This window comes from Schistocerca americana, chromosome 1 (genome assembly GCF_021461395.2).
Source record: "Schistocerca americana isolate TAMUIC-IGC-003095 chromosome 1, iqSchAmer2.1, whole genome shotgun sequence".
NCBI lineage: Eukaryota > Metazoa > Arthropoda > Insecta > Orthoptera > Acrididae > Schistocerca > Schistocerca americana.
In genome coordinates, this window is record NC_060119.1 from 509,606,563 (window position 1) to 509,629,579 (window position 23,017).

Genomic DNA, 23,017 nt, shown 5'->3' on the forward strand with positions numbered 1-23,017 from the left:
TAGAACATTCATAAGAAAGTAACAGCGTATTAACAACGCTAACATAAGAAAAAAAGTTGTATGTAACAGGATGCGAGCCAACAACTTCAGACTCTGGAAACTACGACGTTATTCTTTACGCTTACACTTAACCATTCGATGTTTAACTCCGGCCTCCGTTAACATATTCTATGTTGAAGGCTCGTATCGCTGATGCGTTATTAAGTGGCATATAAGGATAATGGCAATGAGTTTGTCATAAATATTGAATGCTAAGTGTGTTTCATTCTTAATTTGTTAATTTTTTGAAAATAGTAACTCGCTCTTATGTGAAGGCATTCATCATCGGTAAATCATTATGTGACATTTTATTATAGCAATAATTACAATAGTCATTCCAAGAATGTCGAGTTTTTGTAGATCTACGGTGCGCACGCATGGAATCTTCTGAGAGGCCCGCATCGAATGCTAACAAAACTCTATAACCTACCATGCGGTCGACGGTCGTAGATACTGCGCGTGACGTCAAAATGACGTCACGTTCGCGGGAACTGTGAAACGAGCATTACTCTTGAAAAGTAGCGGTCAAAGAAACATCAAACATACAAAAACCATACATATTCTTGTTCAGGAACTACTGGGGTATAACTTAACACGATAACAATATTTCGACGGATTTCTCTTCCTGGTTTCGTTGAGTAGTCACCGGGGAAATACGTACCAGCCGGACTGGTAACACCCAAATTTAGCAATTTCAAACGGTTCCTTCCTGTCCAATTGCTCCATCGTAATTCTCAGCCTGGGGCAACACCATGTAGCTGGTGGATCCTCACTGCACTGTCAGCGAACATAGTCATAATGACAGAGTTATCTCAGTGACACTAAGCGGCGTCGCCAAACGGCGATGCCAGCGCAGTGGTTCTGTGCCAAGCGGGAACTTAAGATGTGGCGGAATATCGGGTACAAAACTAAGACAGTAAAATACTATTTTCCTAGATCTGGAAGGCAATGGTAGTCGAATGCTTAAGAGTTGACGTTTCTTATTTTGATGACGTGAGGTGGCTGGTCGTCTGGTTGTCAAGAGGTTCTCGCGAGTTTTAAGTGTGTCAGTAAATAGTCTTTACTAACAAATTTTTATGATCTGGCAAGCTGAGGAAATATGTTCCGTCAAATAGTATTCTCTTTTAATTTTGCGGGGAAATATAAAAGTAGTATCTATGTGAACATCGCGACCATGTAACTATGCAAAGAAAGTGAAAAGTTTATACTGGCAACCTTGATTTGGATTTCTATTTTTTATGAGCACGTGTACTTCTAAACGTTGAGAGTTGCACATTTCGAATGTCGTCTGTGTTATATCCGTTTCCGTACTATCATCATGCTCTACCAACAATCGACACGGAAATTGTATGAAATAAAATGTATTCATTTATTTGGATGGCTAGGTAAAATTGTTCGAAAGATATTCCGTATAATATATTTTTTAATTACATCAGAATTCGTTTTGTCATTAAGATTTTCTGGTTTCGCATTGCGTTCCACTGTGTTTTTACAAGACTTGCACTTTGTTGTAAGATGTATCGAAATTCCAGTGAATTTGACCGTTAATTAAACTTATTGGATTGATAGGAGGTTAGGGTTTAACGGTCCGTCGACAAACGGAACCGAAGGATGGAAGAGAAAACTGGCAGTGCTCTTTTGATGGGTATCATTTCAGCATTTGACTTAAGCGATGGGTTCTCACTAGCCTACTCAGATAAACCCACTTGTATCCTGCAAGACCATTAACTTACCACTGATGCCTGGAACTAATTTTTATTGACATGCATAGTTCTACGTATACAGGTCGCAGGGAAATGGAATTAAGCAACAAATACTTTTAATATCTAGCCTACACGCTTATCAACCTGTTTCATGCCCTTGGCGTCTCATCTTTCTCATTTATACGACGAAAATCTCAATTTCCTTCATACATCAACGAACCGAGAAGGAAGTGTATCTTAAAACTACATGTGAAATTTGTTAAAGAAACGTCACCAAACGGCCTATGATTTCAGAACTTAATTTTATTTAGACAACCAGTTCCGGTATCTCATTAATCCCATCTTCAGGCCCCCTCTGCACTCCATGTATACAGAATATGGCTCTGAGCACTATGCGACTTAACTTCTGAGGTCATCAGTCGCCTAGAACTTAGAACTAATTAAACCTAACTAACCTAAGGACATCACACACATCCATGCCCGAGGCAGGATTAGAACCTGCGACCGTAGCGGTCGCTCGGTTCCAGACTGTAACGTCTAGAACCGCACGGCCACTCAGCCGGCTACACAGAATAAGATAGATCGATACATGCATAACTGGAACCAGAGAGTTGTCAAGTTCTACAAAAAAATTCACGGAATCCAGATATTGATTGCTCCAGTTGTGTATGTATCGATCCATCTTATTCCGCATACATGGAGAGCTTACGGAACTGAATATGGGATTGATGAGATGCCGAAACTGTTTGTCTAATCAAAATAACTTCTGAAAACACACGGCTACTTGGCGACTTTCCTTTAGCAAATACCTGACCAGTCGCTTTCCCGTATCCATGGTGGATCAACAGAGATTACATTTGAAATGGATTTTCTGATCTGTGATCCCTCCGCTTAGTTTCTGACGCAAAACCGTCAAGAATGTATTGCGGCATTTGTGTGTTCGTTACCTCAATGGGCATTCGGTTAACCTCTGTGTCGTTCCCCGTGTCTCGTCCTAGCTGTTTGTCACTCGCAGGACAGTGTCGTGACTTGGAAACACTCGGCCCCTTTTCTAAGAAGTTTCCAAGTGGAGCGTTATGTAAATTAAATGCGTTGCCAAATGTGGAGACGACTACACTTTCTCGCCGCGGGCTAGCGGTGCTTGATGCAGTGACGCGGAACGCGTGCCGCCGCGAGGTGCCGGCTGATCAGTGGCTGTGGCCGGTGATGGGGGAAGAGTGGGGAGGGAGAGGGGGCAACGGGACGCGCCAGCCGCCAGGTGCCTGTCACCGCTCTGTCACCAAGGCTACGCCGGCTGTCTGCTACTCAAGTGATAGTACCAACAGGCTACCTTCAAATTCATTTCTCCATCAGAACATGTGTCTGATACTCTGCCACAAAACCACTGGAACTGGCAGCAAAAAGGAAAACAATGTGTTGTGTTAATCCTGTTCTGAGGAAATGAAGCCTCTAGAGGCGCGAATAAGTAAAGGTATCCTCTATCGCCGTCACGTATTTTGCCCTGTGGCCAGTGTCCTTTCGCTACAAGCTCGGCATCTTTCATTATTTCCTCATTTTGGAAGTTCCATGCGGCTTCTCGCGGATGATGTTGTAGTATACAGAGAAGTTGCAGCATTAGAAAATTGCAGCGAAATGCAGGAAGATCTGCAGCGGATAGGCTCTTGGTGCAGGGAGTGGCAACTGACCCTTAACATAGACAAATGTAATGTATTGCGAATACATAGAAAGAAGGATCCTTTATTGTATGATTACATGTTGGCGGAACAAGCACTGGTAGCAGTTACTTCTGTAAAATATCTGGGAGTATGCGTGCGGAACGATTTGAAGTGGAATGATCATATAAAACTAATTGTTGGTAAGGCGATTGCCAGTTTGAGATTCATTGGGAGAGTCCTTAGAAAATGTAGTCCATCAACAAAGGAGGTGGCTTACAAAACACTCGTTCGACCTATACTCGGGTATTGCTCATCAGTGTGGGATCCGTACCAGGTCGGGTTGACAGAGGAGATAGAGAAGATCCAAAGAAGAGTGGCGCGTTTCGTCACAGGGTTATTTGGTAAGCGTGATAGCGTTACGGAGGTGTTTAGCAAACTCAAGTGGCAGTCTGCAAGAGGGGCGCTCTGCATCGCGGTGTAGCTTGCTGTCCAGGTTTCGAGAGGGTGCGTTTCTAGAATATATTGCTTCCTCCTACTTATACCTCCCGAGGAGATCACGAATGTAAAATTAGAGAGATTTGAGCGCGCACGGAGGCTTTCCGGCAGTCGTTCTTCCCGCGAACCATACGCGACTGGAACAGGAAAGGGAGGTAATGACAGTGACACGTAAAGTGCCCTCCGCCACACAAAGTTGGGTTGCTTGCGGAGTATAAATGTAGATGTAGATGTAGAACCTCCCCTTAACCATACTAAACTAATCTACAAACAAACATGTGCACTTCTGTGAATATGCTCATATTCCCAGTTCGTCCTATTTAGTATGGGTCCCACACACTCGAGCAATGCTCTAAGTTGGAACGCACGATTGCTGTCAGCAGTCTCCTTTGTAGTCTAATTGAATTTTTCCCAGCGTCCTTGTAACGAACATAAGACTGCCATGGGTCAAGGTAACCATATACGGAGAGTCATTGATTATTGTAGAAGTAACTTCATGCTTGCCTGAGGAAATTCTTTGGAATCCTTGGTGGTCATGTTGTATATTAATGACCTTGCAGACAATATTAATAATAAACTCGGACTTTTTCGGAGATGATACATTTCTACAATGAGGTAAATGTAAAGTCTGTGGCGTGAGCCTGTCACTCGGCTATTGACCTAAAGCAGGGAGCCCAGCCTTCCATTGCCGCGGCACTAGATGGGGAGAGTGGCGAGCTGATCACCACGGCTGCCTCCCCCGCCCCCCCCTTTTTCGCGAAAGATCGCTGTTACTGATTTGACAGCAGGCAGAGTGTACTTGTAGACGTCCTGAAGGGACTGGAACAAGGAAAAATTCCCGCCCGTGTTCGGGATTGAAGGCGAGACTCCAGGTTCGGAGATAGGTGCTAGACACTATTAGCCTCTCTGTAATGATGTAATGAGGTACTACACGAAAAAGCTACACTAGTATCCAGTTACATCTTGACAACAGTTCGAAGTGATGCAAACATTGACAACTTACTTTAAATGCACAGAAAAGTTAAATTCGCGCTTTACAAGACGAATAAACATACTGTGACTAAAATACCAATGAGTCACCATTGCAGTTAGTCAACCCACACAAATACCTGTGTATAACAATGAGTGGGGAAAATGAAGTGGAATGGTAATATAGGCTCAACTGTAGGTCAGGCTGGTGGCGGATTTCATTTCTTTGGAGGCACTGGGAAAATGCAGTCATTTTGCTTAGGAGTCTGTTTAGAAAACAGTAGGGTATCTCTTCTTAGAGTACTTTTCAAGCGTGTGGGACCCATATCAGATAGGATGTTAAGCTTGTTCAAAGAAAGGCAACAAGAATGGTCACAGGTTTGTTTTTCTCAGAGGATAGCATTACGCAAATCCTGAAAAAAATACATTGATAGGGTAACACTTTTAGCTGGACATCAATTATTCCGTGAAAGCTACTGCAAAAGCTTGTATATAAGTATTCAGTGAAGAGTCTATAGAGATATTTTTATTTATCACTGCTGTAGGTATCGTACAGACAAAATTAGTCCAACTGCAGCATGCACAGACTTGTTTAGCATTCATTATTCGCGCGTTCCATTCGTGATTGGAAAATGAAGACACTGTAACGTGGTATCATTCTAAGTATCCTCTGTCATCCGATTTACATTGGTTTGCAGAGTATAAGTGTAGATGTAGATGTGATCATTCCATTGCATATCTCCATAAATTGATACACTTCGTTGTAGGACTTGTCTGGTTGCAGTTGTGGCTCACTGGCATTATAGACGCAGGACACTGCGTTTTTGCCTTTTGTGAAATGCACTACTTTACATTTCTGAACATTTAAAGCGCGTTCCCAGTCTTAGCATCATTATGAAATCTTATCAAGATCCGACTGAACATTTGTGCAGCTTTTTTCGGACAGTATCTCATTTTAGATGGCTTCATCATCTGAAAAACTCAGAGCTTACAATTAATGTCATCACGTCATTAATATACAATCTGAACAGCAAGGGCTCCCATATATTTTCCTGTGGCACTCGTGAAGTTACTTCTAGATCTGGCGATGACTCTCCATCAAAATAATCAGGTGGTGCAGTAATTAGCATACTGGAGCCAGATTCTTGTAGGGGAGAGGGGTGATGGTTCTGATCCCTGTCCGGTCTGGCACCCAGATTCAGGTTTTCCGTGATTTCCCCAACTCCTTCGAATGTTTAAAATGAGGAAGCTGCAACCAGCGTTCGGTTGGCGTTGGAATCGTGAATCATGCTGCTTGCTGTGTGGTCCGTCCTTGTCTCGACTGCCCAATGTACGAAAGAGTTGTTAACAGTGATCGCAGCTAAACATTTGTCTCAAGAAAGAATATAAATGCAATTTAAGCTGCCCTCTTACGTCCTCACTATAGGACTACTTTCGAAAATACACACATCCGGAGAAAACGGCCAAATATTTGTGGTCAGCTGCTGGTCTCACTCGCAGGAGTTTAACCTTTTATTTTTTAATCAGACTTAAGTCGCAAACTCGAAGAAAATCATTCCTGAGAGAGCATGCTGTTACATGTGAATATCAAGCCTATAGCAGGATGCAGACCTGCTTTTTTCAGTTCAGTGGCAGCTAGTGCAAAATGTCACCAGTGTGCTGCAATGTGGTGGCGTAAAGGCTTTTGGCTTAAAAGAATAATAATCGTAACTAAATTGAATATATTAATTTTAGATGCGTAAATTGAACTGTTTAAATGTATTTAAATTTCATAATTAATCGTTTAACATTGTGAGAAATAAAAGAAAACGACAACAGTGAGAATCGAACCCACTTTGATGAACTGCTAGTCCACGTGCTTGACCAGTAGGTTATACAGTTATTTGTACCACTGCTCAAAAATTCCTCATACTCTAATTTTAAAGAACTTAAGCATTGTTGGCTTGTTTACATGTCTTGTTCCGCCGATCCTCTCACTGATGCAGACGAGTTACTTCCAAATCTTGCTGAATAAAATATTTTCGAGTGTTTATCATAAAATATAGGTGCCTCTTTGCGTGCTATCGTTTCTAAAATACCTCTTCTTGATATCTTGAATCGTTTATGAAATATGACTATTGTTATGGCCATATGATTCCCGATGTGCAGGTACAGAAATGGGCTCGTCGTATGTAACAATCACACAGATATAAAAACAAATGTTGTAGTCTATTTTGACAGCAAACTGAGATATCGTTCTGCACTGTTTTAAACAAAACTTTTGATCTTGTCTACATTTCACACACAGGAATTATGGGCTAAAATCAACCAAACGCAAAGTTTCCACAATACCTCTCCAAGCTCTTTAAAATTTCGTACTATGCTTTACTTATTATGCAGCAAAGTAACTATGATAAATATCGAAAAGAAATTGTCCAGCCGGCCGAGGTGGCCGAGCGGTTCTAGGCGCTACAGTCTGGAATCGCGCGACCGCTACGGTCGCAGGTTCAAATCCTGCCTCGGATATGGATGTGTGTGATGTCCTTAGGTTAGTTAGGTTTAAGTAGTTCTAAGTTCTAGGAGGCTGATGACCACAGAAGTTAAGTCCCATAGTGCTCAGAGCCATATTCAGTCCAAACTGGAAGATGTGAAAAAAATAAAATTATTTCACTTTATAGTTTTATTAAAATCATATGATAGATACCTAATAGTGGCCAGAACGCCATGTGTCTGTCCAGGCAGCAGCATTAGGGGAGAGCACAGTGACGACATGGCTGGTCTCAGCACGGGAAGTAGAGAGCATGTTTGTAGCACTCAAACTGTTAGTTTAGCATTGAGAGAAATAAAATTAAATAAATAAAAATGTTGGTAGCATTGGGATTAGAAATTAGGCTGCCAAACTGCCATCCTGTGCACTAAACCACCTTGCCATGGTGCCTTTGTGACAAGTATTGCTCTAAAATCCATCATGCTCTGCCCATGCACAATACTTCACCTACAGTGATCATAGAAAAATACTTACCTGGCGATGTGAGCAGTGTAGCACCCCCATTGCCGGCAGAGCATGCACAGTCGAAAACCAACAGCTGTGTCCCTTTTCTGCGCTGATGGTAGTGCAGTTGACGATCATTTGGCACTTGACATTGTTTTCTATTTATTGACATTGTTTTCTATTTATTGCCGAGAGAGCACTAAAAAACGTTTTCGTCTGTTTTCTTTTCATGCCAGCATGTATTAGAAGAGAACTGGCGTAATTTTAGTGCAATTTTTGGCTCGCTTTCTAAGAGAAATTGCGTAATTGTAGTGTGATATTTACAGTGTGCTGCAGCACATTAGCTCATGATTATCGGCCGCCATAGCTTGAACTAAGTAACTGCACGTCTTTAACCACAAGACCACACCAAAAACCTACGTCGAGCATTATCCTTCACGTTAGAATTTCCTGAAGACTTTCACTTTCCTTATAAACTATATTTTACATTACAAATGAAATGTGGTAGCATACTGCCCTTGTATTCAGAAGGGTGGGAGCTCCAATATTAATCTAGCGATACTGATTTGGGTTTTCTGTGGTTTCCCTAAACCACTTGAAATGCCAGAATAATTCTTAGTGTAAACCCAAAGCTAAATACCTGTCACATTCTTTTCAAACTAGATCTGTAGGTATGTAAACGTCTGCATATTTGAATAGTGTCATTATCATTGTTCTTAATTTAATACCAAGACATGTCTAACATCTTTGTACCAACACTCCTCCTCCTCATACTACTACTACTACTACTACTACTACTACTACTATATAACCTTTTACAGCTGCATAATTCAACTGGAAGCATCACAATTAGTAGCGGTCATGTGGGGCACCATGCTGCAGCGGACACCAAGGGCCTAGCACAATTACAGTGAAACCCCACTGTAACACTTTTCAAGGGACTTCAAAAGAAATGGTGTAAAATGCGGGAAAATGTAAAATGTGGGAAATAATGTTTTAAGCTGTAAAAGTTACCTATAGGAGACCCCCTTGCACTTTATGTATGATGTATGTACATAACAGGTATCAAATACTTGACAGGGACTTTTTTATTATCTATGAAAGGTTTATTATCTAATAAAAATAGCTGATGTAGCCGGAATTGATCTGTCAGGGAAGTAGAAACATTTGACTTAATTTCAAACGCCATAATCGATGTTTTTGAAAAGCCTGCAGATGTCATTCATTATTTAAATAATGAAATACGGCGCTAGTTACATATTTTTTTCATGCTTAGCACGACGCGTTTCGAGAATTTTTTTCTCCTTGTCAAGTGTAAATAGTAAATACGTAAATAAGTATTTTGTATAGTGTTTGAATATGTGTTATTCTCGTTTACTTGCACTGTACTCGTCTTTTTGAGGTTATCAGGTACTGTGCCTCATCAGTTATGTAGAACACACACACACACACACACACACACACACACTGTTTGTTTGTGTAACATCACAAAAAATACATACGTAAATACTACACTTGACAACGAGAATAAATTCTCGAAACACGTTTTGCTGAGCATGAATACAATACGTAACCGGCGCTGAGTTTACACTAAAATCATTTGAGCAACACAATGTGAATGACGATGTCAACTAGCGATCCACGTGGCTATACGCCGAAACGCGCTAAATATGGTTCAACAAAGGTGTCACGATGATCACAACAATGACGAAATTGCATTTGCGTAGTAGACACAGTCTGAAAATGGTTGTGATAGGTCACGATAGCTTCATTCGAACGAACCTAGTTACTCCCATCAGCCAACACGCCACGTAGAGCTCGGCAGCGGCGGGAGATATGGCACAAATTGTTACAACTTTTACTCGTTTACCCATTTAAATCCGCTGAATAGAGTGCCCTGGTGTCAAGAAACTTAACCATTTAATATCTGTAAACACTACTGGACGGCCAACATTATACCAGCATCATATTTTCTCCACAAACATTTTTTCGTAATGCGTAAATCACAGGAAAATTCAGTATGTTGAACCAAAATCAGGTGCAAATTAACATTGTGGGCGTAGGAAATTTGATGGGACCGATAAAAAATTTCGCAAACAGCGGGAAAATGTTAATTCCAGGAACGTAAAAGCGGGGTTACACTGTAGTGCCAAAAGTAGACAAAGTCTACAAAGGACAAGGGGCCAAAGGGGGCAGGGCTGCCAAATAAGAAGTCAATTTGTGGAAAAGGTTCTCAAACCAGCCCTGGCCATGTTAAAAGGTAGAACTGTCGATTTAGAACTCTGCTAGAAAGATTTTAAATGGTTTCTGGTATGCATCTGGTGAGTTTGGTCAAAGTCGTAGAAAAATAGAGGGGGAGAATCTACTGAATGACACCACCCTGCTTAGTCTGCCAACTGTGTTCACAAATTCTTGACGTGTGTTGTGCAATTTTTTTTTTTTCAAGGTCATGGCACCTGCAGACTTTTCACTTTCAGTAACTGAGGAGAATCCTTATGGGCACGTATTTTGTACATATACCACATACCAGATTTAATGAGTTTCCAGCAGCTTTATAAACATTGTTGGCAGTATGCCTGAGGTCGATGGAGATTACTTTGAAGACAGGGAAAGGTATTGTTTCTATCTTCCATTTTTTTGTTTCATAACAATATAAGTATTTCTTTTACACACACATTACAGTTGGCCTCATATTTGATGCCAGAGTGATCTTTATACTGATTCTCTGCTATGCCCAGTATATCAAGGGCCACAAAAACCTACTGAGCAGGATGTGAAAATCACTGTCTCATTGTCTCCAGAAGGCACCATGTGTTCTTGTATAAATGGGAGCAAAGAACCAGTCTTCATGGTGTGTCTTAAGTTCTGTGAAATAAAAGCTTTAAAGAGAATGAAATGCTTGATAATAATTCAGTGAACCACACCACGTGGATGTTCCTTTGACACCATTTCTGAGCCTCAAATGGGAATTCATTCACTTAAAGTGCTTTCTCATGAGAACTGTTTACAAAGTAAAACTTAAGTTCGACTGTTATATTAATTAATCTGCAGTAACTATGACTACTACTATGGGCATGGATATCTGCAGAAATTTATCCAAGACGGAGGTAAGATTCTAAATTTGCCATTTTTATATAATGTGAACTAAATTTGAGAAAAATGTAGTAAAATTATTTTTTTCTAGTGACTGATAGTTATCTATGGTTATCTACACAATACATTCTTGAAGGTAAATTACTCCAATATCTAAAGCACATTTCATTAGTATATATGAAGTACGTAGTACTTTTATTTTATTAGCACAGAAGCATTTTGATTTTGAACTAATTATCTTCCTACCTCATTTATTTAAATTACTTGATGTGATATTTATGTGTAAAGCACTAGAGAAGAAAAATTTCAGAATAGATAATTAATTATAGTAACATTAGATCTTGCCAGGTTTCAGCTGTATATTTGGGAAACATTGTGGGCCTTAACTTCGTTGATATGATATTGACATGATAGATTTTACACTTTTCTTGGCCACAGAAAAATAACAAGATAAAAAATATAGCGACTGCACTATTAATAATTCAACCTTTCCTTCCACTGTCAACTGTAAGGTGATAGTGAGTGCATGTGCATATCTTTCTTTTACATACATGCCCAGTGTTCATGTACTGCGTCTTCTACATTGTTGCAGCTGCTGTAACACCAGACCATCTTTCCTTTTTTTTTTTTTTTTTTTTTTACAGATCTATTATTAGAAAGCAAAGCTAATATTAATTATTATGTATGTGCAGGATCCTCTTGCGCACTGAATGATGGAAGACAAGGTGTATGTAAGAAGTTTGAACAGTGCCGAGAGGCCATTGAGGAACTACGGAAGGGGATCCAGCCTACAACCTGCTTCTTTGATGGTTTTGTGGGTGTCCCATGTTGTCCAGTGAAAGGACTGTCAACTCCGTCAACACCTGAAACTCCTCCCAGAGTGACAACACCATCGAGACCCATACCAACTCCAACTCGACAGCCAACACAAGGACAGCCATCTTCATGCCACGATCCTATAGAAGACTGGTCACCAAGTCCTGCAGAGGAACGCTCACTACTTCAGCTTGCACAGCAGAGTAAGTACTTGTGCAGTTGTGTGTTGTTGCTGCATCATAGAATTTCGAATAAATTTTTGCATTCTTTAATAATGAATTACTCTTTCTATTTTACTTTTGAGGACTATTATTCAAGTAGTATTGTATAAAAGAAAACATTCATTGAGAAAAATAATAATTTATGAGACAGCATTGCTGACAAGTATTCACCTTCATTAGTACTGCAAATCGTTTTCGTCTTCATCGTTGTCATCATAACCTGTATCTTCATAGGGTTTGCATATTAATCTGCATTTAGCAAATTTAGTTGCAGATGGGATCCAGATGCAATTCCTGCCACCACCCCTTCTTCCCAGGGACAGAATTTATGCATTCCATCTATGCCTGTCTCTTAGTGTTATCCCATGTGAAATTGTCAGACTGTTTCTAAAAAGTTTTCAAATTGTGTAACCAAGGTGGGACCATGAGGATCAGGCCAGTATTCACTCAGTCATATATGGAAAACTCCCTAAAAACTACATCTAGGCTGGCCGGCACACCATCCTTCATTGTTAATCGGATACGTTTGGGCCCAATGCATCTCCCCAAATCCAGAAGTGGCATGCTAACATGAACAGCTGTTTGGGTGGGTGTGGGCCTTTAGTAGTGTGAAAAGGCACACAGTTTGAACATCCCATAACTGAGCCTTGTATTTATTTATACAATAAATATTTTTTCTCAAGCAGAATGTACAAATATTACATTATACTACAGTTTTACTTGAAAATGCATATTAACAAAATATTTAAATTTTTATCAGGTCTATTGGTGTACATAGTGCTTTCAGAGAACTTTCTTTTGTGTTATAGAGTGTGTTGAGTATCGGCAACATGTTTACCAGTTGGTGCCGGACCCAATTCTCATAGATAATCCAGGACTCCTCAACCTGTCAACGTGTGGTATGGACAGAGAACCACTCATTGTTGGAGGTGTTCCAGCTTCTCCACGAGAATTTCCACATATGGTGAGAACTGTGTAATTTTAATGCTTTTTGTCTGTTGCAGGTAACATCCCAGTTTAACTTAAATTACTTGATTACTACTTGATACTTTCCTTACAGAGAGAGGAGACAAGCAGACAAGGGTAAAGAACTTGTAGGTGCATTGGTGGATTAGAAGAGGTGTGTAGTGCTGGTGTCAGAGTAGGGAAGGGCTTAGGTAGGTGGCAGACAGGGCTAGTGAATTTTTAGGATGGAGGGTTTACAGGAAAGGGGGATATGTTGTAAGGAGTGTTCCATGAGCTCAGATCAGAAGAGCTGGTGTTGGCAGAAAGAATATAAGTGACATGGACTGTGAAGCAATCATGAAAGTGAAGCACATCATGTTGGACAGCGTGTTCAACAACTGGATAGTCCAGCTGCCTCTTGTCCACAATTTGGTCATGGTCAGTCTTGCAAATAGCTTATTAATTTTCATGCCCTCCTAGAAAGTGGCACAGTGGTTGCAGCTTAGTTGGTAGATCACGTGAGTGGCAGAACACCACTGTGGGAGGGTGGAGATGATGGTCCTCATTTCAGGGTACACTGACAGGTAGTGAAACCCTAGCAGAGAATGTGATTCACTTGCTGAAATTCTGGGTGGTACTGAGTTGAGAGATGTGTTCTTTTGTGGTCAGACAATAGATATTTAGGATGGGGTAGGTTACTGGAGAGACAAGGCATGGGAGAACTGGGTTGGGTGATTAATTGTGGTCTGAGGAACCTTTGGCCTTTTTGGAGAGACTGCTCATAACTACACATGTGATGGCCACAGATGGCTAGGTTATATGAAAGGCTTCTTAGTATGGAATGGGTGGCAGCTGTTGAAGTGGAGGTATTGTTGGTGGCTGGTAGGTCTGATATGGAGAGAGGTACTGATGCAGCCATCCTTGAAGAGGAGGGTGTAATGCACTACTTCAGTGCTGCATATTCAATGACTCATCTTCAAACCAGATGTTAGTCTTTCTTTTTGAGTGAGTTGCATCGAAGGACACATCCACTCACAAAATTGAGTAATATCTTGTTGATAGCTTCATTGTCCATTGTAGGAGCATCATAATGTTGGCAGTTCATCTTTATACTACAAAGAACATTAATTAATAAAAGTATTGGGAAATTAAGGTAACTTTTAAAAATTACTGAATGAAGTAAAGTTTCTGAACTTCAAAACATTTATATTCAGCAGTATTTCATTCTCTGAACAAACACAAAAAATACAGCTGCTCTCGGCAGTTTTACAAAAGCATTTGACCTACAACCACTTTCCACCAGTTCTGACCACAACATAGAAGAGATACTATGCAAGGTAAAGAGTTTACATCTTCATCAGTGATAAGTGGTGGTACATATTTAGCAAAATTGATGAAATGAATTTAAGAAAATGTGTGTAAAAATGACAACATTGTTTTAAACACATGAAATATAAATATTTATGCATCTAATAACACATTTTTATAAACATGGATTTACGTGAATTTATTTTTTATGCAAACGAAGATACTGATACCCTTCTGATATTGTAGGATTTTTAATGTATCATTGGCTTGATTACATGAAAAGTTCAACATTAAGGAAGGTGGTTTGTTAGGTTGAGGAGGACCAGGTGAAGTGAATGAGGAAAAGGTGTTGAGTTTCTGGAGGACTCACCCTCAGTCCAAATCGCAAAGATGTCATCAATAAATCTGAACCAGGTGAGGAGTTTGGGATTCTAGATGGTTAGGAAGGATTCCTCTAGATGAGTCATGAATAGACTAGCATAGGATGGCACCTTGTGGATGCCCATTGCTGTACCATGGATTTGTTTGTAGGTCATGCCTTCAAAGAAGAAGCAGTTGTGAATGAGTTTATAATTGGTCGTGATGATCAGGAAGGAGGTAATAGGTTTAGTGTCAGCTGGGCATTGGAAAAGGCAATGTTTCATAGTCAGAAGCCCATGGATGTTCAAGAATACTTTCGGACAAGATTCTTCCTCTGCAGTAGGAAGCACACAGACATTCACATAAGCACAACTCGCGTGCACACACACAGCCACTGTCTCTGGGCACTAGTGTAATAAGTGACTTGAAAAGTAACTATGGGTACTAGAACTGCAGACACAACTCACTAACATAAATTTGCTGTAAAGTTATGTAACCAGTTTTGTGCTCACATATCACAACTTCCTTTTTAGGAAATGTGGGTGTCCAACCACACTGATTGTGCTTGCTCCATTTGTTCATTTAACCCAGATGGCTTTAGACAGGGGAGCCTGGATTAATGTTGTTTTCTTGGCTTCTGAAAAGCCTTTGATGAAGTACTGCATTTTAGTAAACAGAATGCATTCGTACAGAGTACTGAAATGTGTAGCAGTTCAACAGAACACTTCCTCACTGTTGAATGTGGTGTGTGGTTTGTGCTGATGAGACAATGCCAGAAGTGAAAGGAGCATCTGGAGTGTGGGTAGCTCAGGGAAGTACGACAAGAATATTATCGTTCACAATATGCGTTGTGTCAAAGAAGTCTCCATACTTAAATATCACAACAGTAGACTATATTGAATTAATATGTACCCAGCAATCTGTATCTACACCGTCATGTTTTTGTCTTCTTTGAGATACTGCAATGAACTGCAGGTGTTTTGCTTCAAAAAGCTTCCTTAGCACTCTTGTGCAAATCTTCATTGATCTTGCACTGATCCTGAAATATCTGCCATGGCAAAGTCCAGCCTTTGTAGAGGCCATTAAAATGAAACTGAAGGTGTTGCTCAATCACAGCCACTCCAGCACCCTTGAAATTGTTATTCCATTGCATGAGTCCCTTAATAAACAAATTGTGCTGGAGCTCTATCCTGTTGCAATTACACATAATACAAGATTCTGACACATCTGACATCTGCAACATGTCTGCACAAGAATTTTCATTCATGTCCACTTGAAAATGGTCTGAGCACACATCATGTAATATTCCAGCCAATATCATAATATGAGGCAGGTTTTTTTCCAACACTTGCTCATATTGGGAATTTTCCTTAGATCATAAAACGACATTCCTTCTGTACAAACTGCAATGTATCAGACATTTATCAGAAAGCAACACAGTGAGACATGGAATTTGGAAATTGTGTGAACAAAGCATGACAGGCTGGAATTTGCTGCTCTGACATTGTCAGATAGTTCATAAACAAACATTGGTCTAAATAATTATATTTATTTATTTATTTATTTATTTTTTTTTTTTTGTAATGTGGTCATGGATTGTTGACTGCAGTTTTTGAGGTTCAGGGAAATGGATACTACTAAAGCAGCTATTTTTTTTCACCAGTTGTGCAAAGTGAGGAGGGGTACAGAGACTTTGACACCCTGTATATAAATGTCCTAACAGAGCATGGTTTTAGATTTCTGAGGCTGTCCACAAAAACCTACAGTTGTATGTTGTTAGAAAATGGTTGTGAATTGTAGGAAGACTTGAAGATAAGTGGCATTTGCTGCGAAGAGTACCATCTGACTCTCAAAAATAATGTTATGCACAGTATAGGTCAAAATATTTAATATTGTTGTGAGTGCATAGTCATTAATCAGTGATTGATCACTGATATCGGACACCATTATCAAACACCAAGGAGAATTGGTTTAGACTGATTTCAAATGTAACGACAATGTACATCTAGCCACAGGGAAAATATCAAGATTACTCAGCAAAGGGCTTAAGTAGTGAATCAATAGCTGCCTTTTAGATCACGTCCTCCCTCTCATAAATACCGTTTCTTTTTAACTATACAGTAGGAATAATCCATCCTACTTAAACTTTGTTGTTGCCGTTCTACTAAACTAAACTCTGCTGGGTCCTTTTCCGCTCCGTTGCCAGTTCAATTACTTTCCCTCTTGTTATTTTCTCTCATCTTATTTTCCACAACCTTTTTTTAATTACAACATTTTAACAGAATTTTGTTTGTTTGTTTGTTTGTTTGAATAGAGAGAGTAATTTCTAAAGGTGATAGTATACAACAAATATTACTAATCATTGATGAGAGATCACTCTTTACATTGTCAAGAAGTGAAGCATCGTAAGTTCACACATTGTGAGTGAAATTTGCTTGTCATTTTTATCTAAGATACAAAACAAAAAAGCTGAAGAAAAGTCATGAAAGTGCTACTTAAGGTTGTATTTGAAAACAATAAAGTATATGCTTTCTAGAAAGAAATTCCGGTTATTTTTTGGTCCCCCCTCGTAAATATAATGTGTGTTTATGACATTAAAACCATGTCACATGTTTTTTATTTTTATTTATTTATTGATATTGTTTTTAGTTTCCAGATAATTAAGATTTTTGATAGTCCATATGACCTACAGTCAAATCTGCTACCAGATAAATGTGTTTCCATTGTATTTGTATTTTGTTTGTATAGTAGTTTGGTGCTATATAGTGAGCGTGTGAAAGTCACACTGCTCTTATATGCATATGATTTAGTTTCTGAATGTTACTTTCTTTTGTCAGTTATGCTTTTTAGCTTACTGATAACAATCCTGTTACACTTTAGATTGTGAACATGTTTTTATCTGTGCCCTTGATACATAAATAATTACTGTATTGCTTCAGGCTGTTATAGGTTATGGTGATGGGAAGACAAGCTGGCAATGTGGTGGAAGTCTTATTAGTAGCAGACACATCCTTACTGCTGCTCATTGCGTGACGTCTCCTAGTGCGTGAGTGAAACATTTATATGTAGTTCAGTGTAACAGTTCATAGAAGGATAAATTTAGTTCAAAGAAAAGGCAGATGGAAGTACAGATTTGTTTTTTTAACAAGTGAAACAGGAGAAGGGCAAGGATCAAAGTAATTCTGCAATACATTGAGACTTAGGGGATTATTTGTTTCCCGTAAAATTTTACTAAAATTTAGAAAAGAAAATGTATGGAGTTATCAGTAAAGGTCACCCAGATGCTAACAGTGTATAACACAAATCCATAACAGTTAATCTTAATAACACAGTACCTTTACCCTGCTACACACATGCTTCATCTGGTATTTAGTGTGTATGTTTACCCTAACACAGTGAGAAAAGTGTCCAAATAGTGATATTATTATTCTTAGCTATCTTTACAATCTTGACACAAAGATGCTGTTAGCTTTTCTGTTGTAACTTAGATTGACAAAACCAGTAATATTAATAAAGGTCTGGGGATAATGGATAATTAACAATGGAAAATTTAGAATGGAATTGGAGGATGGGCTGTAAATAATCTCTGCTTGCTTTTGCATTGTTTTACAGGTGACATACAGAATTATATGTTGTCATAAACATGAGAACCAGTAATTAAACCATTTGTAGTTCATTCTGCTCTTCAAAGTTTTTGTCCCACTATCTTCTCTTTAGACTTCCAAACTTTCTTTCCCCATATTTTGGCTTACAGTTCAGCACTGTTTTTTGTACTGTGGTTCTCTTCATGAGTTCCTCACTTTTCTTACTATACTTTATTATTTTCTGATTCACGTTCAGCATCTTTAATTCTTGTCTGTTGTCTTTCTTTCTCATTCTATATGGTAATATGCATTGTGCCACAATTACATTCTCATCTCTGTATAAATTATTTGTTCTGGCCTGTTGTTTAGCTAGTGTGTCTTATTCATATTCATAAAGCAGTGTTGGCACCACCAGTATTTCATCAGATTTAATCATTATTTCCTGTCTGTTGTTCCTGACGTGGGTGTGTACATAAGGTTGCATTCATAATGTACAAATTGAAGGTCTTGCTGCATAATGCTGGTAGCTCTAATTTTTCAAGTTTCCATTAAACCAACAGTAACCTTCTAAAAACAATTTGGATTCTGGGTTGTGTGAAAATTTTGTATGATCCTTAATGGTTCTTATATATTATGACAGTATTTTCACACAAACATTTATCCTCCAGATCTTCTGGCATGTGTTTCATTATTAGAGTTACCTCTTTCTTGCCATAAAACAGGTCTGTTTTTGTGAAACAGATTCCATAAAAAAAGACCATACTTCATCTCGAAAGTTATGCAAACATCATGTACAGCTTGCAAATAATGTTAATAATACTACTGTTTTCTTTTATCTGGTCAACAAGGCTAAAAGTTGCACAGACACTATCATGAAAAAAACTGAAAAAAAACATAAAAAGATAGCACAGCTCAGGAGACAACAAAATCACAACACACAAATGTGAACCATAAGGAACCTAAGCACATGCACCAGTTTTACCCAAGACTGATTAATCTCACAGCCACAAAATTAAACAATGAAGAAAAAGAGCTGTTAGGAAAAGGATTGAAATATAATGTGAATGCAAAAGTAGATGAGCGATACATGGAAAACCTCATACAGTCAGAAGCTATTTTGAAACGGGAGTAGTAGTGTGAAAACACCAGTGTGAACACTGGGCTAGCAAAAGAACTGATAAAAAAATAAATTCTTAAAATTGAAATGGGCATGGAAAAACAGAATGAAAAAACAATAAAACACAGAATCCATAATGCTCAATAAACTCAGAAAGAAACTCTGAGATGAAAACATCATTATTTATGCAAACAAAGGAAATACAGTTGGCCTTACAGAAAAACAACAATACACTGACAAAACACAAGAGTTCATTTCACAAAATAATAATAGAAAATCGAAATCAGATCCAACAAACAGATTTCAGTGTAAGGTAAAAGATATCTTTGAAAACATATGCTACACATTAGATGACTGAGGAAAAGGAAAACAAATACCAAGTAAACCCACTGTACCCATCCTTCGATGCAACCAGTGATCAATAAACTAAATATCCTTTACGTTTGATTGTAAAGTATAAAAAAAAAACTCTGTCCAAACAGGCTTTGGAAGGCCCAACGGTGTCGACTGGCCGCTGTGTCATCTTCAACCCACAGGCCTCACGGGATGCGGATATGGAGAGGCATGTGGTCAGCAAACCACTCTGCCGGCTGCTTTGTCAGTTTACAAGACCAGAGCCGCTGCTTCTCAATAAAGTAGCTCCCCAATTTGCCTCACAAAGGCTGAGTGCACCCCGCTTGCCAACAGCTCTAGGCAGACCGGATGGTCACCCATCCAAATGTTACTCCAGTGCGACAGCGCTTAACTTCGGTGATCTGACGGGAACTGGTGTTACCACTGCGGCAAGGTCGTTGGTGATTGTAAACTATGAAATTTATTTATTTTATCCATCTTTCAGCGTTAACATGCAATTGATGTGGTCAGAAGAATTACAGCTATTTGTACATTGTTTTACATAATGAAGTTCCCTCTTACAAATTTGCAGGATACATGTTGAAATTACTGGCTGAAACCTATAAAATGGAAGAACTACTATAAGAAACATCTCACAGTTACCACAACTCATAAAAGTTTTGCCTGGGATTTTTATATCTATCCTTCTCTCTTTCAACATAGAAAACATGGCTCTGACATACCAGCAGCAGAAATAATAGACATCATACAACAAAACCTGAAGGATAACAGTCAGCTACCACATGAATACGTCACAGAAATACACAGATTGTTAGAACTGATGACTGAACAGAACTACCTTCAGTTTAATAATGAGTACTATTTACTAAAAGATGGGCTACCAATGGGATCCTCAGTGTCAGGTGTCCTAGCCAACATTTCCATAAACCATGTAAAAACCAAATTTTTGGAAACATTATCACTAAGAATTAAAACGTACTTTATTGGATCAGATATGTGGATGATATCCTTTGTTTAATTGGTGAATGTCCAGCAAAAATTGATAAATTGCATGCAGATATAAACACAATACAAAAAATATGAGTGTCAGAATGGAGAAAGGAGTAACAACCAAATAAAGTTCTTAGATATAACCATAAAAAAATAAAGCAATCAGCAGAGCTTTGAAATTTACCGTAAACCTACAACAGACATTTTCATATGTCCGACTTCAAATCACCCACTCTCACAGAAGCAATCAGCACTCAGATTATGTGCTTCATAGACTCAACACAGTACCAGTCAGCACAGAAAGAACTAGACATCATCACACAAATAGCAACAAACAATGTGTACAACAGCAATCTAGTCACAAAATTAAACAAAAACATTAAACAATAGATACAGGCAATAAACATGACACATACTCACGCAAAACCAAGAGCACAACAAACAATCGCACAACCAAGCATGCACAGCAACAGAACAACACACCACAGAAACAAGCACACACAGCAACAGATCATAATCATCACACAGAATACATCAAAACAAGAAAGAAGATTAAAGATGGTACACAATGACCTACAAGCACAAACTCGCACATAAGGTAACAAACATTTTCAAAAGACATGACATAAACATAGCATTCAAAACACAGTTTGGTCCAAAAGTACTTTCCAAAAATAACAAAAGACACAGATATCTAACAGAATGAAGGAATATACCAACTACAATGCAACATATTTGATGAAAAATATGTAGGGCAAACCAGCAGAACATTTGTCACCCAGCACAAAGAACTTATCATAGCCTGGAAATATGGGACAGGCCACTCAATTTTTGCAAAACATTTAAGAGAAAATAATCAGAAACCTACTAGGAGAGAGAGAGAGAGAGAGAGAGAGAGAGAGAGAGAGAGAGAGAGAGAGAGAGAGAGACATGAGTATAGTTAGAATAAATGATGAGACACCTCCTAACCTTATAGGAAAATTACCACACATACAAAACAAAGACTGAAAGGAAGAGACTACTAAATGACCAAGCAAATATGATTGGCTACTAACTGTTTACACTGATCATACGACAGACAGTAATCTCAGTTGATGATCAAAAATCCCATTTATATCACAAGAATAAAACCATAGTAATAATAATAAAAATTAAAAAATGTGCGCACACATTCTCTCAGTTCAAACTGGTCTCTCTCAGTTCAAACTGCGTAAACTCATTCTGGAACCTGGAGTATGCAGTGATGTGCTTTTAAATTAGACCAGCAGTTTACTCACTCTATATTTAGGAAGAGGACAAAGATTTAATGGCTCATAAGAATGCGGAAATGTATGCCAATGACCTGAGGCACTTCAGCAATGTATAGGTTTTCTGAATTTAGGGCAAACATTGGTTGAAATAAGAAAAAAATATGGCTTAGTGGACATTAAAAGCTACATCTGGGGGTATGAAATATAAGTGTGAAGAAAGCTTAGTATGAAAAAAAAAGTGTTTCTTCTTTCATATGTATACTTTTTAGATTAACATAATATGAAAAATGAACTTCGTGTTTGTTAAAATGCATTTGGCAAATTTAGAATTGAACCATTTTGGGCACTTAGAATGAATTCAGCAAGTCTGCAATACGTATCCTGGAAAAAGTAAAAACTGGTATAACTGGGGTCATACTTGGCTGAAACACAAAAAAGCTAAGACATATTTAGGTTTTTAGATGCAAATGATCTCAACTTTCCCGAAATGGTTCAACTTACTTCTGTATTAGAGCTGACCTGATGCTGGTTCAATTTCAGGGCAGCCAGCAGTAGCCAAAAGGGTATGAAGTTGCAAAGAAAACCATTCATATCAAAAGAAATAAGTAAGCCATAATACTCCAAAAAGAAAAAAGGGAAAATAAAATCATTTTCTGGCCCACAGCGATTCAAAATGAATATATATTTCATTGCATCCCTTGATTAAAAAATGAGTTCTCATCAACTTAAGAACCTTACTCATAACTTTACAATGAAACTGTATAGAACCAACTGCTACATAGCGTAGCAGAGCGAGCCTGCCTGTTGTGCCAATAACATATGGCAGCCTGCCTGCCTGTGAACAGGCAAGCACGTGCAGGTTGAAAGTGGAATGAATAAGCTTCTGGTGTGTGCAAATCAAAAAATAGTGTAATATTTCAGGACACGCACTGAAAATGCCTTGTAATTAAGGCTAAATGTGTCTGGGTGTACAAGATAAGAAAACTTAATGTGCAGGATGCAAAGGACATTTCTCTTTTGAACCACTGTAATTTATATTATTTTTTGATTTGAAGCAATGTGATTCAGCACTGTAAACAGAAAGTATGACTGAGAAAGTTCTGGCCTGACCTTACCTATTCTTCACTCTTCTCTGTTGAATGTGATT

At 38.7% G+C, this 23,017-nt stretch overlaps 1 protein-coding gene across 1 annotated transcript in view; it reads left to right on the forward strand.

Moving 5' to 3' along the window:
- Positions 1-23,017, forward strand: part of LOC124604877 (serine protease snake-like) — a 99,349-nt gene that overhangs the window by 49,752 nt on the left and 26,580 nt on the right. The window contains exons 2-4 of the mRNA XM_047136516.1: positions 11,618-11,944; positions 12,772-12,926; positions 17,515-17,621. Of these exons, the coding sequence (XP_046992472.1) occupies positions 11,618-11,944; positions 12,772-12,926; positions 17,515-17,621 (589 nt within the window). The remainder of the gene's footprint in view (positions 1-11,617; positions 11,945-12,771; positions 12,927-17,514; positions 17,622-23,017) is intronic.